This window comes from Carcharhinus amblyrhynchos, chromosome 18 (genome assembly GCF_965287045.1).
Source record: "Carcharhinus amblyrhynchos chromosome 18, sCarAmb.v2.hapA, whole genome shotgun sequence".
NCBI lineage: Eukaryota > Metazoa > Chordata > Chondrichthyes > Carcharhiniformes > Carcharhinidae > Carcharhinus > Carcharhinus amblyrhynchos.
In genome coordinates, this window is record NC_137341.1 from 12,907,498 (window position 1) to 12,931,662 (window position 24,165).

General features: G+C 44.2%; 1 protein-coding gene across 2 annotated transcripts in view; it reads left to right on the top strand.

Moving 5' to 3' along the window:
• mmd2a (monocyte to macrophage differentiation-associated 2a) overlaps positions 1–24,165 on the top strand; it is a 92,145-nt gene that overhangs the window by 24,295 nt on the left and 43,685 nt on the right. Inside the window, exon 1 of one of the 2 annotated variants that reach the window (XM_080206086.1) lies at positions 23,420–23,433. The exons of the other annotated variant lie outside the window; for it this stretch is intronic. Coding sequence (XP_080062212.1) covers positions 23,420–23,433 — 14 coding nt within the window. Of the gene's footprint in view, positions 1–23,419; positions 23,434–24,165 lie in introns of those variants that run through there. 2 annotated transcript variants of the gene reach the window in all.

Below are 24,165 nucleotides of genomic sequence, written 5' to 3' on the forward strand. Positions count from 1 at the left end.
CACATAAAATCATTAATCTACATCATCTTCACATGGAACCTTCAAGCTGATTGAGAATGAACCTTTCCAAAGAGTTGAAAGAATGGAATCATGAAGATAGGACTTCAAGTTTACCTGCCAGTTGATGTTTAGCTTGATCGAGGGATACCTATCATGGAAATGTACGCGCTGTAGCTCATTTGACTCTTGGGAAAGTTTTGTTTTGTTTGGTTACTTCTTATTGGTATGAAGAAAGTAACCCCAAAATACTTTAGATGTATAGTTCCCAAAGCTTTCCAACGTTCTCGGTTTCCCTCACCCCATGGTCTATGTTTATTGTAGACTAATTAATAGAGATTGATAAAGTAGGAATGTGTGTTCAACTATGTCTATTAGGGAAAGAAATTTGTTGTCTTTTACCAAAAATCTATAATTTTTTAAAATTCATTTGTAGGACATGGGTGTCATTGGCTGGCCAGCATTTATTGCCTATCTCCAGTTGCCCAAGAATAGTGAGAGTCAACCACACTGCTGTGGCTCTGGAGTTGCACGTAGGCCAGACCAGATAAAGACAGCAGATTTTTTTCCCTAAAGCACATTAGTGAAGTAGAGGGACATTTCTGACAATAGTCTTCAGTAGATTCTTAATCCCAGATATTTTTATTGAATTAAAATTTCACCACCTGCTGTGGCGGGATTCGAACCTGGGTCCCCAGAACATTAGCTGAGTTTCTGGATTAATAATCCAGCGATAATACCACTGTGTCATCGCCTCACCACAGAAATGTCATTTACACTTAACTGTGCTCTGAAACATCCAAACCCTTTAGTTATATTCAAGAAGATGACTGACTGACACTTTCCCAAGGGCATGTAGGGTTGGATAATAAATGCTGGCCTTGACATCAATATGCTAGGCCCATGCATGAATTTTAAAATGGTGCCACCAGCATGGTAGAAGGGTACTGGGTGAACCTCAGTTTGTTTTTGACTAGCAATCCCAGTATGCTGCACCCTGAGATTCAGGCAACATGTTACAATAAAGCAACAGCATGACAGTTCAGTACTCTCACTGTTGGTGTTGGCCTGGCTGATGCAGTGAATAGCTCTGCTTAGCAGCACAGCGGAAGAGTTGTGTTGAAATTGGCAGCACAGCGTGTAACTGTGCACCACGGAAAGAATATCAGAGGATTTTAGTTTAAATGTTCCCATGACATTTATTCCTCAGAGGATGAAATGGGCACTCATGACACAAGCCCCTCATGACAATTCCTCCCCCCCAGCCCACCTATTAATGAGCATCAAATAACCAAATTAATAAAGGCTGAGGTAAATGCTAATAAAGATCAAGGGTCAACTGCTATCATACTTTGTTCAGGCTCTTCTGTGTCCATTTTTGGATCAGTTTTGGGTTTGCTGCCTTCTGGATTGCTAGCTGGTGACGACGAAGTGGATGCATTCCAACTTCAGCTGCCAGCTTTGGAGTTGTGCCATCTCCATGTGTAATGCACACCGGAGTTGCTGGTGCTCAAATCTCCCTCTCTGCCGGCAGTGGAAAGTCGGACAGATTCGCTCCTTAACAGTCCTAGGGTGGGATTCTCCAGGCACGCTGGCCAGAAAACTGGAAAATCCCACCCGAAGTCAACGCACCTTTGCATGGTACCCCCCACCCTGCCCGCGATGTGGATGGGACAGGAAAAAAAATCGGTGGTTCTTTGGAATAAAAATAAGCAATGGGTCTGACCAGGCTGGGCTCGGGGAGGGTTGTGAAGCCTTATCATTGAGACCAGCTGGGCCCTCATCTTCCACTCTCTGGGTTTCACCACCTGTCTCAGAGACTTACAAAGCCTGTACCCACTTCCCCTTTAAAACTGGCGCAGCGGGACAGGAGAATCTTCTGGTGGGTCATGTGCTAGATTCGTGCATGCCTTCCCACTGCGATAGCATCTCCCAGCACCGGATTTCTGGCAGCATCTCCTCATGCTGGAAATCAGCGGAGAGGCACGGAAGTAATTTAAACACTTATTTCAATATCTCTTAAATACAGTTAGCGGGCCTGGGGCTGAAGTCTCTGGGCCTGCTAGCATCTCCCACTTTTGGGGAGCTGGCAACCCAACCCCCCCTGGAGTGAACGGGGGGCAATCAGGGGCTCCCCCAGAGGGTCGGGCAGTGGGGCAGGTGCTCCCTGGACATTGGTACCTTAGTGCCCAAGGGGCAAAGCGCCAATGCCCAGGGGATAACTTGGCACTGCCGATTGGACATGGGGCAGTGCTGGGAGGTGGGGGCCCTGATGAGGGCAGGACTTAGGGGGCAGTCGGTGGGGGTTGGAGTCCTGTTGGCAGTCTGCATACGGATTGGTGGGGGAAGCAGGGAGGCCAGCGATTGGAGAGAGTGGGAGTGGTCAGCTGCTGGAGGGGTTGGCACCATGGAGGAGGTTTTGGGACTGCAGGGTAGGGGATTACTGTCGGAGGAGGGAGGATATTGGTGGGGGGGGTGGAGAATGCAGCAGGCTTGGGGGGGAGGGGGGGTGGTCAGGGCTGGGCCTGGCAATGGTCAGGGGGCCAGCGATCATGCCGTGGAGGTGAGGGGGATGGCCAGAGGGCCAACAATGCAGGGGTCGTGATGTTGACCAGCGATTGAGCTGGCCAGCAATCGGGAGGCCATCAGTGCAGGGCCTCTGTGCACGTACTGACCTCGGCACTGACAGATCTGCACTTGTGCAGTGGCCCCCTCAGCACACTGATTTCGGTGGGAATAGAACCTGCCCCCTGAAATTTAATGACGTTCACTTTAGTGTTGGAAATTCATTTTGGGAAACACGCTGGAAAAACCAACATAATTTACTCCAATTTTCATGCAACTTTAACACTTGGAATTTTTCTGGGGAGAATTCCAGCCCCTGTCTTTGCACAACATTGGATTCCATCAGCACCAATAACAAGTTTAACATTTTTTGAATAATGGATGCTTAGAATAGTCTGTAAAAAAAAATATATAATGCAAAAAATGAGCTGCTGGGAGCTTCTTCATCTGTTGAACGTCCAGTTGGCCATTAATAGCTGATAGTGATGACTTAAGCTCCATTGCACCTGGATAGAGTTCAATACAGGGAGATGATCAAATCCTTTATGTGCCAATAGTTAAATTAGTCACTGTGTAACACCAGAATGGCAACAGACTGGCATCATTTTATATCTGAGGTTGAACAGGGTGAGCTTGAAGTTGGGCATTTGACACGTGTTTAACCTGAAATACAAACATTTTGTTGCGGGGGGGGGGGGGTTCTAATGAATTTGCATGATCAATAAAACACATTACAGGCTTCAAACCAGGATCCTTTCCCTTGTGTGGGTCATGGAAAAAGCTGTTTATCCCTTTACCAGCAAAATAAATGCTATTTTTATGTCATGTTGCAGCTCATTGTGCTACAGCTGCAAGGTACGATGGCAGAGTGGTCAGCACTACTGCCTCACAACACCAGGGACCCGGGTTCAATTTCCCACTTTGGGTGACTGTGTGTAGTTTGCACGTTATCCCCACGTCTGCAAGGGTTTCCTCCGGGTGCTCTGGTTTCCTCCCACACTCCAAAGATGTGCGTGTTAGGTGGAATAGCCATGCTAAATTGCCCCTTAGTGTCAGGGGGGGCGGGGTGGTCTAGCAGTGAAAATACATGGGTTACCGGGATAGGATCTGGGTGGGATTGTGGGTGCAGGCTCAATGGACTGAATGGCCTCCTTCTGCATTGTAGGGATCCTATGATTAGAAGGTTTTGGTTGTATTTTACCCTCCTTGATTGCAAGCTAGATTGCCAATTGAAGAAGGAAAGTACCTTGATCCAATTGCAATGTACCAATGCTATTTTAACCATGGCAGATAATGAGAATCATTTTCTAACTCTGATAGAATTCTTTAACTCACTGCCCATACTGATCATGATCAGAGGCACTGTGTATTTTCATGTAGAAAAAATCTAATCAATCTAAATTAGAAAGTGGCAGATTGGAGGGAAGGAGTTGTACTGTTCAAAAATAAAAGTGAAATTACTCTTCATCTTGGCAACATAAATCTTCTGTTGATCTATATCTACTGACATTTCTTTTCAGTACAAAAAGGCTTTGGAGGAGATGAGGCTTTACACTCACTTGCACACTGAGAGAACACTGTGGATGCCAAGCAGAAAAAAATTTGGTCATTGGCACAAAGTTTATTTGGCAGCCCGCTTTAATACAAAAGATCCAATCTTCAACTCCTGATGGTATAAGAAAAGTACCTCTTCATGGGCCCCAAGAGATGCTGATTCCACACTCCTTCTGTGCATATATGCCTATCACATCAATCAGTAGCCCCGCAGTGCAACATTGGACCAATTTTAATATTCCCAGTGGAATCATTTGCAAAACTGTACCCAATTTTCCTTCCCATTAGAGCATCAGCACACTGGCTGGTGTGTAAATCTGATATTCCACCCAATCCTGTGGGATTCCCACCTGGCGAGTTAAAATTCCCCTTGGACTGATTCACAGGGACACTCCTGAGTTTGCATCATGTGACAGCAATGTGCAAGTCCGTGTTCGGCTGGGCTTGTGACATTGTAATTGACATAAATGTGGAAACTAGACGGATGTGCCAACAGACCTTCAACAGGAAGACAGGGTGAGAGATTATGGTCCCCTTAGACAACCACTCCGCTGGAACCCAGAGTGTAATATAAAACTGCCTACAATTACTGATTTTCGTTCTGAAAGTGGTGGTAACTCTGTAGATTTGAGTGAATGCAAGGGGTAGATTTTCAATGTAAATTTGGTGCTGCAAATTAGACATTTTTATGGGAATTGCCCAGTTTTTACAGTTCTTAAAGTGACGAATGAGCAGTTTCTAATGGACAGCTCATTCAGTGTGCCAGTTCTGTGTCTGGGCAACAACCTCGCACCTAGGGTCAAGGTTCATGATTTTCAGTCCTTGCAATGCATGGGAGCAGACAATCATACCGCAATCTTTTATATCTTTCATTTATAGACTAGGTTTGATTTATTATTATTGCATGTATTAGTTAGTATACAGTGAAAAGTATTGTTTCTTGTGCGCTATACTGACAAAGCATACCGTTCATAGAGAAGGAAAGGAGACAGTGCAGAATATAGTGTTACAGTCATAGCTTGGGTGTAGAGAAAGATCAAAAGTATAAATGGGAATAACCCCCCTGAGCAATATCTTATGGTGCTCTCATTGGAACTTCATTAAAGGCTTCCACACTGTCTGGCTGAACTGCAGACACATCCAGCAATGCAATTCTAGATTTTTGCCCTTTCAAATCTGGAGGAGATACCTTGAGATCTATTACATTGGGGTAGAAGGCCTAATGGTTTGCCTTTAACTCGTCCATTTTAACCACAGCTCACATTCTTGTGAAGCATTGCAATCAGTCACACCAAAATCATTAAAACGTCAGTGGCTTTGAGAATAGAGATGTGTTGATTGTGCCTGACCTCTGAGCATTGCTGAAAATAGCTGTGATCCATATAAGAGGCAGCGAACATCATTTCATGTTGGTCCATGAAAGCTATATTTAAACATTGCTAAAAATATTTCAATACAATATTTCCTTTCACTTGATATCTTACTGGTTCGCACTAATTTTCTTAAAGGTTTGCTGCTGCCCAAATTTAATTGTAAATGAAGGAGGTTCATAGTTGGTATAGATTACAAATGGAATGTAAAAGGAGTAGGATTAATGGGCCAAATCATAGAATCCTCACAGTGCAGAATGAGTCCATTCAGCCCATCAATTCTGTTCTGATTCTCTGACAAAGCATCTTACTCAGGCCCACCAAAACCCACCCTATACCTGTAACCCTGTGCACTCACCACAGCTAAATCTGCCTAACCTGCACATCTGTGGACTGTGGAAGGAAATTGAAGCACCCGGAGGAAACCCATGCAGACACAGGGAAAGTGTGCAAACTCCACACAGACAGTGACCCAAGGCCGGAATCGAGCATTTTTTTTCTTGTTGCCTGCTAATACTTGGCAGACAATAAGTCATATTTACGTTCTAACAAGAAAAAATACATTGCAATGAGAAAGAAAAATTCCAAGGGGAGGACCCAGTTCACTAAAAAAGATAAAGATAGTATCAAACTTGAAGGAAAAGCAAATAATTGCACAAAAATGGGTGGCAGGTCAGAAGATTGGACAGAACATTAAAAACAGCAAAGAACGACTAAAAGATTAACAGGGAAAGGAAAAATTAGAATATGAAGGAAAGATAGCTAGAGATACTAAGATATTTAGAGTATAGATATTTAAAAAAAAGAGTTAACAAAGTGAGGCTTGGTCCTTTAGGAAGTGAGTCTGGGTAGTTAATTATAGGAAATAAGAAGATGGCAGATTAATTGAAAAGGTCTTTTGTATCAGTTTTCATTATAGAGGATACAAGTGTCATGCCAGCAATAGCCATGAATCAGGAATTGAAAGGGAGGGGGGAACTCAAGAAAATTACCATCACCAGGGACGCGAATTGTTGAAACAACAAATTGACAACCTGTCAGATACTGAGGCATTTCGTCCTAAGGTCTTGAAAGAAGTGGCTCGTGAGATAGTTGATATTCAGGGAAGGTTCTGTGAGATTGGAAAATAGCAAATGTAACTTCTTTATTCAAAAAGTGAGGGAGACAGAAAACAGGAAACTACAGGCCAGTTAGCTTAACATCTGTCAGAGAGAAATAATAGGAGCTATGATTGAAGATGTTATAGCAGGATGCGTATAAACTGAAGATAATTGGGGAAAGTCAGCATGGTTTTGCAAAAGGCAAATCAAGTTTAACTAATTTATTGGAGTTCTTTGAAGAAGTATCAGGTGTTATGGCTAAAGGGGAAAATCTAAGTACAGTCCTTAAATTTTCAAAAGGGATTTGATAAGGCACCACATCAAAGATTATTGCAGAAAATAAAAGCTCATGGTATTGTATTGGATAGAAGATTGGCTAGCTAACAGGAAACCCAGAATAGGCATAAATGGGTCATTTTCTGGTTGGCAGAGTGTGACGAATGGTATGCCAGAGGTATCAGTGCTGAGACCACAGCTGTTTTACGTTTTGTATAAATGATTTGGATAAAGGAACAAATATTATAATTGCTAAATTTGGTGATGGAAAGTAAGTTGTGAAGGGGGCATAAGGAGGCTATAAAGGAATATAGATAGGCTGGGTGAGTGGGCAAAGATCTCATCAATGGAGTATAATGTAGGAAAATGTGAGGTTGTTCATTCTGTCATGACAAATAGAAATGAGATTTGTTATCTAAATGGTGAGAGATTGCAGAACTCTGAGAGGCAGAAGGATCTGGGTGTCAGTGCATGAACAGTTAAGGTAAGTTACAGGTGCAGCAAATAATTAGCAAAGTTAAAAGAACGCTATCGTTCATTGTAATGGGAACTGAATTCAAAAGTAGGGAGATTATGCTTCAATTAATCGATTAATTTCTGGAATGGGTGGATTTTCTTATGTGGGAAGGTTGGATAGGCTCCAGTGTCCACTGGAGTTTAAAAGAGTAAGAGGCAACTTGATTGAAGTATCAACAACCTGCGGGGACCTGGCAGGGGAGATGTGGAGAGGATGTTTTCTCTTGTGGGGGAATGTCGAACTGGGGCAACCCTTTAAAAAGTAGGGGTCGCCAATTTAACATTGAGATGAAGGGAAAGAAATTATTTGAGGGTTGAGAGACTTTGGAATTATCTCTCTCAAAAGGTGGTTGAGGCAGAGGGCAGGATTTTCTGGCTTCACTTGCCCTGAGTTTAACGGATGTTTCCATGGTCCGCCCCTCTTCCGCTACGATTCCTGTGGCAGGCGGAATGGGAAAATTCATTTCAGAGTCTTTGAATATTTTTAAGGTAGAAGTAGATACATTCTTGATGAGCAATGTGGTGAAAGTTTAATGGGGGTAGGCAAGAATGTGAAGTTTAAATGAGATCAGCCATGATCTTATTGAATGGTGGAGCATATTCAGAGGGGCTGAGCGGTCTACTCTTGCTCCAAGTTGTTGTTTGCATATCTGGAGCACAGTTTAGACACTGAAGTATTCTTTCCTGGCTGCTTGCTGTCTACTTCTGCCCTGGTAGCTTTCTGTGGAATATTTGACAGTTCCTGTCCGTACTGATCCCTACAATCTCCAACCATAACTGTAAAAAGATACTTCTCTAATTTTGGAAATTAATTATAACAATGAGAACATTATTCCTTATCAGGACTATTAATCTCAGTCCTTTTTGTATTTGTATCCTCCAGCACTGAACTCAAAAGTCCAAGTCAGGTAGCCTACTAGCCTGCACCATGTTGCTTGTAAACTTTTCTGGAAGCTGGCCTAAGCGAGTTTATGATGGTCCTCCCTATTTGAAACCCTCCCCAACTAAAGCAACTAACACAAATTGCATTGTGTTTCCTTTATTTACCACATCTATGAACATCCACTCCCTCCACCATTGACGCTCAGTAGCAACAGTGTGTATTATCTGTAAGATGCACTGCAGCAATTCACCAAAGACAGCGCCTTCCAAACCCACAGCCACTTCCATCTAGAAGGACAAGGGCAGCAGATACATGGGACCACCGTCACCTGAAGTTTCCCCTCCAAGCCACTCACCGTCCTGACTTGGAAATTTATCGCCGTTCCTTTGCAGCGCTGGGTCAAAATCCTGGAATTCTCCCCCTAACGGCATAGTGGGTCAACCCACAGCACGTGCATTGCAATGATTCAAGAAGGCAGCTCATCATCACCTTCTCAAGGGCAATTAGGGATGGGCAATAAATGTTGGCTACCCAGCGATGCCCATATCGCCCAAATGAATGAATGAATGAGTAAATAAATAAAAACAGCTGAGTTTTCACTTCCTGAATTGGCTCCTGAAATCCTGGAATCTTTGGAAGGCAAACTTCTCCGCAGTTCCCACTTTTCACCTCCTGTGCTGACAGACGAGATTGGGAGATGGCTGGGAGAAGTGGTAGAGGAGAGTATAGAATTTTGTCTTCAATGCCTGGGAAATAATCCGATCGAGACGATTACTCGCTCTGTAAAGAACCCGCCTGACTTTCAGTCAATTGATTTCAAAGGATGGAAATAGGGTGAGTTCCACAATGGGCAGTCTTACTCTGCAACCAGATCACTAGCTAAGTGCTCAAGATGGGTTACAACCTCTTCCTTTCTTATCTGGTAGCTGGTAAATTGCAGGTGCCACAATTCCTCATAGGGTAGGTTTGCCAACACCGGATGGGTGTGTACCTGGAGGTTTGGTCACTTGACCTCCTACCTCAAACCATTCTACCCCCATATTCCCACAACTGACCCATCCCATGGGCATACACATGGCCTATCAGAAAGGGAATGTCCTCCTTGTTACCCGGATTAGATTAATCTTGATTATTCGTCAAACTACTTTAGTTCTCCACCTGTGATATTTTTGCGACCAATAAACTGAAGTGTTCAAAGGAAACTATTTTAAAAATTTCTTTTTATCGCTCCGTGACTTTTCTCCTGGGTTGCTCGCAAGAATGTCCTGGAGATTCATCTTGAATTCTTGGGGACTCCTGGATAATCCTGGATGGTTGGCATCCCTTCTACTGGGAGAGAAGACAAGTCCTGTGGCACCTCTCTCATCCTCTCAATCAGCCATTTCCAGCATCAGAGTTCCAGGAACAGAGCACATCCTTCTCCCTTTAGCTGCAAAATAGGATCCAACTGAGAATTTATAAACTAGATGACTAGAATGCTTATTTTTTCTTTCTTTATTTTGTTCATGGGATGTGGGCACTGCTGGCAAAGCCAGTGTTTGTTACCCGTCCCTAATTGCTCTTGAGCTGAATGTTTCAAAGGGGATTTAATATTGCTGTGGGTCTGGAGTCACATGTAGGCCAGGCCAGGTAAGGACAGCAGATTTCCTCCCCCAGAGAGGGAACCAGAACGATCTTTATGACAGTCGAGGACCAGCTTTGTATTTCGGATTTACTAATCAAATTAAAATTCCATCAGGCTGCTGTGGTGGGATTGGAACCCATGTCTCCAGAACAATAGCCTGGGTCTTTTGGATTAATCATAGAATCCTTTACAGTGCAGAAGGAGGCCATTTGGCCCATTGAAACTGCACTGACCAAATCCCACCCAGGCCCTATCTCTGTAACCTCACATATTTACCTTACTAGTCTCCCTGAAATTAAGGGGCAATTTTACCATGGCTAATTAACCTAAGCCGCACATCTTTGGAGTATAGGAGGAAACCAGAGCACCCAGAGGAAACACATGCAGACACAAGGAGAACGTACAAATTCCACACAGACGGTGACCCAATTGAACCCAGGTCCCTGGCGCTGTGAGACAACACTGCTAAACACTGTGCCATCACGCTGCCCAGATATTTCCACTATGCCACCATGTCTCTCCTTGTCCCACCCTCTGTACCTTTTTAGGATCATGTAAATGGATGACAATTGTGCTGAAAGGCTCAATTAATAATAAAAAGAACAGTACATTTCATATTTCCAAGGTGCATTATACAACAACAGCTTGCAACTACATAGTGTCTTTAATGTGGTCAAACCTCCCAAGGCAGTTACCAAAAGAGACTTTATCTCATCTTGACAACTCAGTGGGCGACACAGTGGCACAGTGGTTAGCACTGCTGCCTCACAGTGCCAGGGGCCCGGGTTTGATTCTAGCCTCGGGTGACAGTCTGTGCGAAGTCTGCACGTTCTCCCCGTGGGGTGGACGGTGGTTAGCACTGCTGCCTCACAGCGCCAGAGACCCGGGTTCAATTCCAGCCTTGGGTAACTATGTGGAGTTTGCGCATTCTCCCCATTAGACCAGGCATGGGGTGAAAGCTTGGTCAAAGAGGCCAGGGTCTCTTATAGGAGGAGGGCACGGAAAAGGGAGCGGTTTGGGGATAGCAGAGCACAGGGGCTTGGGCCTAGTCAGCCCAAGGCTATAAAAGAGGAAATGGTTTGGATGATTCCGATATGCCACAGGTGAAGTAAAGGATAGATTCGATGGAGTTTGAATTCAACCGCAGACCTAACTGGGATTTTCTTTTGTTGTAAACTCAAAAAGCAAAGACAAATAAGAGGGCTTGCGGACAAAAAAACTCGTAGATCGGTTACTATAGCAACAACAACAGCAATTCAGATTTTTTAGCACTTGAACAAAAACTTGGATCCGAAATCAAACTGAAGCACGGTTTTAAAGTGGTTGCTCGGCAACAATAGAGCAGACTGAGGGGCTGGGGAGTAACTGTCTTACAGCCTTTGTATTAAACAGATAGAGAAACAGCTATGTGATTAGAATGCAGATTGGCAGAAGGATAGCAGGCTGAAATTATGGCGAATATTCACTTAAACCCTGGCTGCATCAATGATCTGACTCCAACTGGTTTACATCAGATGCACTGGCATCATTTTAGCACAGCTTATTTTTAACAAGTTAGGAGAAGATACGATAATTATATTAATTTTCTTTTAGAGTCTTGCCTCATTTACCTCCTCCTTCTCCCCTCCATCGCCCACAGGGCCTCTCGCCTGTTTTCTCTCGATTCATTAGTTTTGGCTGTCTTCCACTCTCATTGCTGTTGCCTTTCTTATTCGAGACAGTTACACTCAAAGCAGAGGGAGCAGACAATATATACCCTCTCCTCTGCTTGAGGTGACAGTATGGTCCTCCCCACCCCCCACCTCAAGCTCCCACCAAGATACAGGATGGACAGGGCAAGATTGCATCATTTCTTTTTCCCGTGTGGCCCACACTCTCTGGTATTAGAACCCTACACTCCCTCCCTAAACCCCTCCACTTCTCTCTCTGACATCCTTTGCTACTTAAGGTTCCTGTCAGCAGGTTTTCAGGGGTAGTGGGAGATGGGTCATTAAGTTACCAATAGGCTTTCCCGCTATGCACCCTCTGAGCTGTCTGCAATTTTACCTTTGGGGAGGAGTGGGGGTCATGAAGCCTGTCTGCCCCCCCGATTGAGGCCTTTAAAATGAGCAGGGCATGGCCATCTAAAGGCCACTTTCCACCCAATCCTAATTTTAAGGCTGGTGAGAGGAGGTCCAGGGTGAGGAAGAAGTCCAGGTCACACTGCTTGGGGTGTTAGGAAAGAAGAGCAGGATGCCTCCCTCACTGGTCCTCTTGGCACGTCGGTGCCCCTCATCCCCAAATTCCACCCCCCCCCCGCCATTCCTGGTGGTCCTCCTTCCCCCTCCCCAGCCTTTTTGATGGAGAGGCTGAGGGGAAGAGAATCCCCAGAAAGGGCAGCCCTTGGGAGAGGGGTGTTGCCTGATGTGGAAAAGGGACCAGTGAGGAAAGTGACCCCCCGCCCCCCCAACCCTCCGACTCCCCTTTCCACCCAAAGCCTGAGTAGGATGACTTGTTGAGCTTCCTGCCTTGCCCTTAAGAGGCAGTGATCGCTGTGGTTTGTTGTGTGTGCATCACCCACCGTGCTGTTAGGAAGGGAGTTCCAGGATCTTGTCCCATACCACTGAAGGAATAGCGATATAATTCCAAGTCTGGAATGGGAACTTGCAAGTTCCCTTCAGCCCTTGTGCTTTTAGATGGTAAAGGCTGTGGTTTGCTGGCAGGGTGGAAAGGGGAGGGAGGGGGTGTGTGTGGAGTGGAGGGGTCCTCACACAGAAGGATTGGCAAGTTGCTGCAGTGCTTCTGGTAAATGGTGCATGGTACGGCCATAGTGATGGGGGTTTCTGGTAGTGGATGGAGCACAGGTGCAGCAGGCTGCTTTGTTCTGGATATTTTTGAGCTTGTGTGCTAGAGCTGCTCTCATATCAGCAAATAGAGATCATTCCTTCAAGGCTTGTGCCTTGCAGATGGTGGATAGGCTTTTGGGAATCGGGAGGTAATAAGAGTAGCGCAGAACTCCCAGCCTCTGGCCTGCTGCTGTAACCATATATGTGGCTGATGCAGTTAAGTTTCTGATCAACGGTGACCTCTGAGACATTGATGATGAAGCACTTGATGCCGCGAATAGCGTTGATTGTAGGAGGTGGTTAGATTTTTCTCATGTTGAATCTGATTGTGAAATTCCTGCTTGAAAATGTAGACCTTCTGCAGTAGTTTTGTTTGGTCTGGTAAACTCATAAACAGTAAGCCCCCATGCCAGATCTGACTGCAAAACCACCCCTCCTCCTGCTCTGATACTGGCATCATGAACTAGTGACTTCTGGTAATCCAGAAAGTTACATCATCATCTGTCAACATTCGTTTCTTTTTCAAAAGGAAATTGAATCCAGGACAGTATTTGTATATCCTGTGACTGTTTTTTTCTGGTCAATTGCTGTCATTCTTTTCCTGGGTAGTCCCAGCGATGCTTTGATCCGAGCACATCTATTTTGTCAAGAACTTTCTCCCTGTTCACATTACGGGTGATTATCATAAACATAAACCTCTGCGGGAATCTCTGCAATAATCCCCAGGAATCAGAATATTTTCCACATGGATAACAATGCAAGGAGACATTGCTGCAGACTCATGGATTTTGCATTCAGCATCAGCACGTATAAGAGGCGTTTGATTTTCACTGGGTGACTCCTTTTAAAATCAGTGTGAATTTGTATTGAAGCGCACACTAGGCCAATTGTTAAATTGGATCTGAACAATACAGTTGTTTCCATTTGTAGCAGTGGGGTTAATTGGCACAAGTCGCAGAGATCTGTTTGGTGTAGATTGTCTAAGGACTATTTAGGTTGACGAGGTGGCCATCTTGCTGAGATGATTAGCAGACAAAGGCTGTTCTCATGCTCCATTTAATTGTGTTGGCTCAAACGTATCTGTCCTTTCTGACATGGATGATATATGACGCTGTGAGGTACAAAGTGGGAGGAATGAAAATAAAAAATTGCCCATTTATTTTGCATTTTCTTATTTCCACAATCGCAATTCTTCCCTTCTCCTCGTGAGAGGACGGATTGGAGGCTTCGTCTGGATTTTATACCAGTTGAGCGGAAGTGTACTGCCATCTGGATTCAACTTGTCTTTCTCCTGAACACAAAATGGATGCATTTCAGTAACTCAGTAAAGCTTTTTTGATACCACCTCCAGAATCTGTGATTTCCACCACCCAGAAAAGACAAGGAAAGCAAGTGTGTGGGAACACCATCAGGCTAGTTTCCCTCACGCTATCCTGACTATATTGTCATTCTATCATCGTCATTACATGTTAAGATCCTGAACTCCCTTACTAGCAGTAAGATGGAAGCAATGGCACGAGAACAAGACCTGATGCCATCTTGTCAAGGCAATTGGGGATAGTCACTAAGTACTGATCTCACCAACAATATCTACACCTTAATAGTGGGTGGAATAAGGGTTGATTTTTAAGGAAGCTCTGGTATTAATGTCCTGATGCCACTACTTGTTGCTGTTCATTTGTACGTATGGAATGATAGGATGCAACTTTTAGGTGCATGTTTGCTATTCCCCTGCTGATGGTTAGGAACAGAAATCTCCCAACTTTGCAACTCACCAGGTTTTGGCCATGGTTTTCAGCCAGAAGAACAAAGAAAATTACAGCACAGGAACAGGCCATTCAGCCCTCCAAGCCTGCAACAACCATGCTGCCCAACTGAACTAAAACCCCCTACCCTTCCGGAGACCATATCCCTCTATTCCCATCCTATTCATGTATTTGTCAAAATGCCCCTTAAAAGCCACGACTGTATCCGCTTCCACTACCAGCCCCGGCAACGAGTTCCAGATACCCACTGCTCTCTGTGTAAAAAATCTGCCTTGCACATCTCATTTAAACCTTGCCCCTTGCACCTTAAACCAGTGCCCCTAGTAATTGACTCTTCCATCTTGGGAAAAAGCTCCTGACTATCCACTCTGTCCATGCTTCTCATTAATCTTGTCGACTTCTATCAGGTCGCCCCTCAATCTCCGTCGTTCCAGTGAGAACAAACCAAGTTTCTCCAACCTCTCCTGATAGCTAATGCCCTCCATACCAGGCAACATCCTGGTAAATTTTTTTGGTACCCTCTCCAAAGCCTCCATATCCTTCAGGTAGTGTGGTGAACAGAATTGAACACTATATTCCATGAACACTATATTCCATGTGCAACCCAACTAAGGTTCTATAAAGCTGCAACATGATTTGTCAATTTTTAAACTCAGTGCCCTGGCTGATGAAGGCAAACATGCCGTATGCTTTCTTGACTACCTTCTCCACCTGCATTGCCACTTTCAATGACCTGTGTACCTGTTCACCTGTACACCCAGATCCCTTTGCCTATCAATACTCTTAAAGGTTCTGCCATTTACTGTATATTTTCTATCTGTATTAGACCTTCCAAAATGCATTACCTCACATTTATCTGGATTAAACTTCATCTGCTATCTCTCTGCCCAAGTCTCCAACTGATCCATATCCTGCTGTATCCTCTGATATAGAGGATTTGCTATCTGCAGATCCACCAACCTTTGTGTCGTCCACAAACGTACTAATCAATCAAATTACATTTTCCTCCAAATCATTTTTTTTTATATGTATAAAACAGCAAACATCCCAGCACTGATCCCTAAGGAACGCCACTTGTCACAGCCCTCCATTCAGAAACTCACCCTTCCACTACTACCTTCTGTCTTCTTTGACCAAGCCAGTCTTGTACCCTAAGATTAATGGCTCCTTGTGCCATGGGAGAAATTAAACAGTGCTCAGTGAGATAGGTCTCCACTATGAATGAGCTTTAAATGCTGGTCGACGTTGACACTGGCCAAACTGATTATAGGAAGAGTAGTGGCAGGAAGAGTACTATTGGGTGACAGCTGTGACATCTCCAATGGTAGGTTGGAGGAATCCCCCTCTGGGCTGCTGGAGTCCAGTGGGTCCAGTGGGCGTGAGGATGGTCCAGCCTCTTCCACTGATCAGCCTGCAAGAGAAGGGAGATGGGATGTGTGTATTACAGGGGACATGGAGGGAACATTGTTTACTCATTGGAGGCTTGAGGAATGACAGCATTTGTGTTGAGGATTGTCGTGTTTCTCTGCTGCTCCCACTTCACCAGTGGCAGAGGCCTGTTCTTCCTCATCCCCGGCCAGCTCAAGTACTCAAAATGTGTGAGTGTTCTCAGCTTGGGCATGTCTCCAGCTCGCTGTGCCCACTGATGCTTGTTGTGGTTAAGTTTGTCCTGCACTGACACAGAGAAGAAGAGGGTAGGTGGGAGTGTTGAAATTTAAGATGGTAATGAGGTGTGGGAGCTGGAGATTGAGGAGCATGGCGGCTACTGGGGGAACTGATCACTAATCAGTCATGAGATTCGGTCTGAATACACGCCTCGGCAGCAAATACTCCATTTTTTGCTCCAGAATCGACACATTGCCATTTTTTGGTAAGATTTTGCCCAGGGTGTTTCTGTACGTTGGAGGTTTGGTGCTGTGTAATAGTAATAATGAATAATTACTAGTACTTTGGTGCTGGATAATTGTAATTGTCTCCATACCCTACGGTCTTCGCAACATGGCCTCCACTAAGAGGTAAGCGTGCTCCCATTAAAGGGTTGCTGCAAAGAGTGAATGATTTTTTTCGAAATTTGGCTCTTAGTGTGTGAGCAAATTGAACCCAGATGGCAGTGAAGTCCCTAAAGGAAAATTAGCTTCTGTTTGGACACACACATGTATATTGTGGTAGCTCTTAATCCCTTGGAGTATAGATTTGCAGGAATACCCTCTGCTGTGTACATTGTGCATTCTTATTACATTTCACTCTGCAGGTATGAAATTACCTTTCTTTATCATGTTGCCAACTCTGGGCGGATGACTTTGCACTTCCAACCATTCGCTCAATCAAACATTCTTTTATCCCCCCGCCCCCATTCTAATTGTTAAACTTTACAAACTAAAATCTGCAAATAAAATTGGAGGGGGGACTAATATCCTGGCGGGGAGATTTACTGGAGCTACTTGGGAAGGTTCAAACTAGTTTGGCAGGGGGTGGGACCCAAAGCAGTAGGGAGACAAAAGGGAAGGTTGAGGACAGCACAGAAGTTAAAGAGAGCACATTAAATACTAATGGCAGTGTCAGTAATCCTAGTACTAGATAGGAGGTGGGGGGTGGGGAGGACCATACTGTCACCTCAAACGTGTGTTCACATTCCTCTTAGAGTGAAGGACACGGCTGGTAGAAGTAGAGAATCCTGGATGACTCAGGATACTGAAGCCCTGGTCAGGAAGAAGAAGGAAGCACATGACATGCACAGGCATCTGGGATCAAGCGAATGCCTTGAAGACTACGGGGTGTAGGAGTAGAGTTAAGAGAGAAATCAGGAGGGCAAAAAGGGGACACAAGATTGTTTTGGCAGCTAGGGCAAAGGAGAATCCAAAGAGCTTCTACAAATAAATAAAGGCCAAAAGAGTAACTAGGGAGAGCTTAAGGATCAACAAAGTCATCTACGTGTGGATCCACAAGAGATGGTGAGATCCTAAATGAATATTTCTCACCAGTATTTACTGTTGAGAAAAGCTTGGATGTTGGGGAACTTGGGGAAATAAATAGTGATGTCTTAAGGAGTGTACATATTACAGAGAAGGAGGTGCTGGAAGTCTTAAAGAGCAACAAGACCTGATGAAGTGTATCCCAAGACATTGTGGGAGCCTAGGGAGGAAATTGCGATCCCCTAGCAGACCCATTTGAATCATCGATAGCCACAGGTGAGGTGTCTGAAAATTAGAGGGTGGCAAATGTTGTGCCTTTCTTTAAGAAGGGCTGCAGGGAAAAGCCTGGGAACTACATGCTGGTGAGCCTCACATCTGTGGTGGGTAAGTTGTTGAAAGATATTTTGAGAAACAGGATCTAGAGGCATTTAGAGACGCAAGAGCTAATTTAGGGACAGTCAGCATGGCTTTGTGAATAGAAAACCATGTCTCACAAATTTGATGGAGTTTTTTGAAGGGGTAACCAAGAAGGTAGATGAGGGCAGTGCAATTTATGTTGTGTACCTGACTTTAGCAAGGCCTTTGACAAGGAACCACATGGCAGGCTGTTGCATAAGGTTAAATCTCAAGGGATCCAGGGTAAAGTAGCTAAATGGATACAAAATTGGCTTGATGACAGAAGCCAGAGGATGGTTGTAGAGGATTGTTTTTCAGACTGGAGGCCTGTGACCAACAGTGTGTCTCAGGGATCGGTTCTGGGTCCACTGTTATTTGTCAATTATTTTAATGATTTGGAAGAGAATATAGAGGGCATGGTTAGTAAGTTTACAGATGACACTAAGATTGGCAGCATACTGGACAGTGAAGAAGGTTATCTCGGATTACAATCGGACCTTGATCAATTGGGTCAGTGGGCTGACAAATGGCAGATGGAGTTTAATTTAGATAAATGCGAGGGATGCATTTTGGTGGATTGAACCAGGGCAGGACTTACTCAGTTAATGGTAGGGCATTGGGAGAGTTACAGAACAAAGAGATCTAGGGGTATAAGTTCGTAGCTCCTTGAAGGTGGCGTTACAGGTGGACAGGGTGGTGAAGAAGGCGTTCAGCATGCTTGGTTTCATTGAGTGCAGGAGTTGGGACGTGTTGTTGAAGTTGTACAAGACATTGGTAAGGCCACATTTGGAATACTGTGTACAGTTCTGGTCAACCTAATATAGAAAGGATATTATTAAACTAGAAAGAGTGCAGAAAAGATTTACTAGAATGCTACCAGGCTTGATGGTTTGAGTTATAAGGAGAGGCTGAATAGACTGGGACTTTTTCTCTGGAGCGTAGGAGGCTGTATAAAATAATGAGGGGCATTGATCAGCTAGATAGTCAATATCTTTCTCCAAAGGTAGGGAGTCTAAAACTATCCTTTAACTAAATCAGTAGCATGTTAATGGACCCAATGAGAGAGTGCTTTGGAGCAACTGTGCAATATTCTTCCGATAAGGGATGAGTCACCCAAATTGGCATGCATTGCCTAAGGGCATTGCTATACGGGAAGACAGATTGGACAATTAGCATGCTCAATCTGATTTCCTGGTCTTAAAAATTAATGGTCAGAAAAGTTAGAGGGCCGTGACTTTAATGTACTGCCCTCCACCTCACTAGACCATAAGATGTAGAAGCAGAAGTTGGCCATTCAGCCCATTGAGTTCTGCTCTGCCATGCAATGAGATCATGGCTGATCTGAAATGATAATCCTCAAATTTGCCCTGTCCTCATAACCCTTGATTCCATTACTGATTTTAAAAATCTATTGCATTCTTGAAAATATTTGCCCCAGTCTCAACAGCCCTTTGCAGTAAAGAATTCCACAGATTCATTATCTGCTGAGAGAAGAAATCCTGCCTCATGTTTATCTTAAATGGGTGACCCCTTACTCTGAGATTATGCCCTCTAGTCTTAGTCTCTCCCTCAGGGGAAAATAAATCTCTCAGCATCTGCCCTGTCGAGCCCCCTGAGAATCCTGTATGTCTCAATGGGGTTTCCTTTCATTCTTCTATACTCCAATGAGTACAGGTCCAACCTACTCAACCTCTCATGATAAGAAAACCCCTCCACATCCAGGGTCAACCTAGTGAACCTTCTCTGGATTGCCTCCAATGCCAGTATATCTTTCCTTGGATAAGCGGGGGGGGGGGGGGGGGGGCAAAACTGTTCATAGTATTACAGGTGTGGTCCAATGACTGCTTTGTATAGTTTTAGCAAGACTTCCCTATTTTTAGACTCCACTTCCTCTGAAATAAAGGCCAACATTCCATTTGCTTTCCCTATTACCCACTGAATTTGCATGCTTGCTTTTTGTGATTTATGCACAAGTGCCCCCAAATCCCTCTGTGTTGCAGCTTTCTGCAGTCTTTCTCCATTTGTCATATTGTCCCATATATTGTGCTACCAAACAAAACCCTGAGTGCCAATTGTTAAGACACACATGTTTCTCTGATCCTGCCTCGGACAAATAGTGTGAAAAATGATGGGGGAAGTGAAGGTGAAGATGAGGGAATATTTCAGCTAATTACTGTGAACATAGAACAAAGTAATGTGCCTAGGGCCATACTAGTCTGAAAACACCCAATCCCGCCTGATCTCGGAAGCTAAGTAAACTTGGGCTGGTGAGTACTTAGATGGGTGATCACCTGGAGCAGGCCTGCTGTTGCAATAGTAGCATCCCTACTCTGGGCCAGAGGCTCTGGATTCAAGTCCCAATTCAGCCCCTAATGGCCACAGAAGGCCTGTTAATCCTTTCACTATTACTAATGAGATCAGAGGGGGAAGAGGTAATAACAATGTCCTACATACAATGATTGCCTTGAAGCTCCAACATCGAAGGTACATAGATTTGGTAGATACTGGGTTTGGAAAAGGGCAGGAGGTTTACCAAGAAAACGTTGCATATTAAAGATTGGCTGATAACATTGGTTTGAAAGCAGAAATCCTACAGCCATAGATAAAGGCACCTTTTACACATGCACAGTGGCATCATGGTAGCACTGCTGCCTCACAGTGACAGAGACCTGGGTTTGATTCCCGGTTTGGGTCACTGTCTGTGCAGAGTCTGTACATTCTCCCTGTGTCTGAGTGGGTTTCCTTTGGGTGTTCCGATTTCCTCCCGCAGCCCAAAAAATATGCTGGTTAGGTGCATTGGCCATGCTAAATTCTCCTCAGTGTACTTGAACAGGTGCCAGAGAGTGGAAACTAGGAGATTTTCACAGTAACTTAATTGTAGTGTTAATGTAAGCCTACTTGTGACACTAATAAACTTAAACTTCTTCCTGTCCGCTCTGGAGATGGCCTGTGTTCTGGCAGTCTAATTGGGCGGCACGACCTGTCCGTTACCTAATCAAGGCTCCCAACTCGGGGCAAAATTGCGGCGGGTTCCGGTTGCGTGACAGAGTGAGTTCACAACCCAGAACTGAGCTCGGTGGGAAATTCCAGCCCTAATTATATTCTAATTGAAGATTGTTAATTGCCATTCTAACAGTAGTTTGCACCAGAGAGAAAGTAAAGCTTCTCCTGCAGTCTTTAAAGTGAGCATAACTCGAGAACGAAGGAATTACCGATTTGATAAGAAAGTATCTCCCAAACCTCATGGCGATCAAAAAAATTGCGTCTGATTCTTGTAAAAACTGTGTGAAGAGCAGGATGTTTGTGTTTTCCCTCTTCGGGTGAGTCACTGGCACAATAGCAAATGTGTTCCAGTTTTAAAAGTTCTTCAAACCTTGTCTCTTATCCCTGCAGCACGTTTATCCTGCCCTGGCCTTGTAGCTAGGACTCCAATCAGTCTTGCTGACTGCGTTCTCTCCGTGGCATCCTAGGACCCGAAGCAAAGGCCAGCCATGCTTTCTGATTTGGGCTCAGAGACTTGGCCTATGTTCTTTCTTTCCACCTTTAAGTAATTTCCCTTATTTTACCAAGACCATTATTTTCCTCTTTAAAGGCAGCTACTTTTAAAGTCCATATTGAAAAGTTCAAAATGCTTGGCTTGTTGATGTTGATGTTGCGGCAACCATGGGGAAAGACTTTATCTAAGTTATTTAGTGATCTGTTTGAAGCTTATCCCAGAATTTGAATTGTTTTTGTGCATTCAGATGGGCATTCCTACCACATGTAGCCCTGTGGATTAATGACTCAGTCCCCGTGAGCTGTGGAAATATTTTACTTCCTCTGAATCAATGAGTTTACTTTAAAACACACAGTACATAGGGGAGAATACATAGTGGAGAAGGAAAGGAGAGGGGACTGAATACAGTGTTACAGTCATAGCTAGGTGTAGAAAAAGATCAATTTAATGCGAGATAGGTGCATTCAAAAGTCTGACAGCAGCAGGGAAGAAGCTGTTCTTGGGTCGATTGGTATGTGATCTCAGACTTTGGTATCTTTTTCCCAACGGAAGAAGATGGAAGAGAGAATGTCCGGGATGTGTGGGCTCCATGATTATGCTGGCTGCTTTTCCGAGGCAGCAGTAAGTATAGACAGAGTCAATGGATGGGAGGCTGGTTTGCGTGATGGACTGGGCTACATTCACAATTCTTTGTAGTTTCTTGTGGTCTTGGTCAAAGCAGGAGCCATACCGAGCTGTGATACATCCGGAAATGATGCTTTCTGTGGTGCATCTGTATATGTTCGTAAGAGTTGTAGCAGACAAGCCGGATTTCCTTGGCCTCCTGAGAAAATGGAGATATTGGTGGGCTTCCTTAACTGTTGCATCAACGTGGAGGGACCAGGAGACAGAGACCAAGAATGTACTCAGTACTCCACTTTTGGTTTCACCAAAGTCTTAAATAATTGCAGCAAGACTTCTCCTCTAACCCCTATATGATAAAGGTTAAAGTATCATTTGCTTTCTTAATTACCAGCTATGCTCTGAACTTTCAATAGTATTTATACACGAGCATCTAAATCCCAATATCTACTTGTCTGTTACCTTTTAAAAAATATTTGGCCTTCCTATTCTTCCTACCAATACGTGAAATTGCACATTTCCCCCACATTACACTCATTTCACCTAACAGTAATGGGATGACCAGCCAATTCCAATTATCTGCAGTGGGACAGGACAAAGTCACTGGCTTATTCCTGGGGAAAAAGTTGAGTAATTTTTGAAGGGGGAACACCTCACCACCACATTTCCCTTACCACCATTAACCTGCCTAACTATTGATGATCTTACAGACTGAGCATGCTATTCCCCATGTGAGTAGGGTGACCTGATGCCTGGACCCATGTTGACGTCAGCTGAAATGTTGACTTAATGTGAGATCCAAATAGAGGATTGTTGAATTAGCGTTAGGTCAGAAACCTCAGCTCTTGAAATCCAAACTCCTCTTCAGTTAGGAAATTAAGCCACATAATGTACTTGTACTGATCTCTGTGGCACTCAAAGCTGTAGCTTTACATCTTCAACAGGCAGTCATTTGAGCTAATAATCAATAGTGAGAGAAAAGACATTATGGGCTTCAACCAGCAGAATTAAAGAATCTCTGTTGTGCAGAAGGAGGCCATTCAGCCCATCAAGTCTGCACTGACTCTCTGGCAGAGTATTTTACCCAGGCTCTCTCCCCCACTCCATCCCCGTAACCCCACACATTTACTGTGGCTTATCAATCTAACCTACACATCGGGCAATTTAGCATGGCCAATCAACCTAACCTGTACATCTTTGGACTGTGGGAGGAAACTGGAGCACCCGGAGGAAACCCACGGGGAGAACATGCAAATTCCACACAGTCGTCCGAGGCTGGATTTGAACCTGGGTCCCGGGAGCTGTGAGGCAGCAGTTCTAATCACTGTGCCAGTGAGCAGCAACATCATGCCAAGCAGCCATGTTGGCGAAGAAACATGGACAAGATGACACAACCTTAAAATCAGAACCAGACAATTTAGGAAAGGTTCGGGAAAAACCTCTCCACACAAGAGCTTCACAAAATATACTAGCTTAATTAGTCATTTTAAATCTGAGATCGATAGATGTTTGCTAAAAATGAAGTTATTAAGGTGTTAGAACCAATGTGAGTGAATGGAGTTCGGATACAGATTGGCCGAGATGTCATAGAATGACGGAACTGGCTCAAGAGGCAGCATGACCAAGTCCTGTCCCAATGTCAGCGTAAGTGGATTCACAAGAAATGAGCAAAAAATTCTCGATCCAAAGCTGGTATTACTTTTTGTGGTTCATTGTGGCCAGCTGTAGAGTTTTACATCCTCTCAATATTCTCTAAATATACTGGGGAACACCTGCAATTTATTGGTGTATGCTAAAATGACATTGGCCATGTGGGAAGACCTAGCTTGGTTTGAACCATGTGGGCGGCAACTCATCATGTGAGATGTTAAATCACACCTACCCATTAAGATCTCATTCAAGGACCAGCAAGGGAGTTGTCTATGGGACGCTGACCATTATTTATTCATCAAACAACACCATCTAAAACTGCTTATGTGGTCACTTGTATCATTATGATGATGTGGTGGAATGCAACGCCAAGTGAAATGGCTGAGGCAAATACGTTAGCGATATTTAAGACTTGCCTGATAGACATACGAATATGAACAGACAGGCAATAGAGGGATACAGGTGGTTGACCTAGATAAGTCAATGTGATTGGCCCAAGCTTAGAGGGCTGAAGGGCCTGTTCCTATGCTGTACTGTTCTTTGTTTATTATGGGAGCTTGCTGTGTACAGATCAGCTGCTTTGTTTCCAATATTACACTTCAAAAGTACCTCAA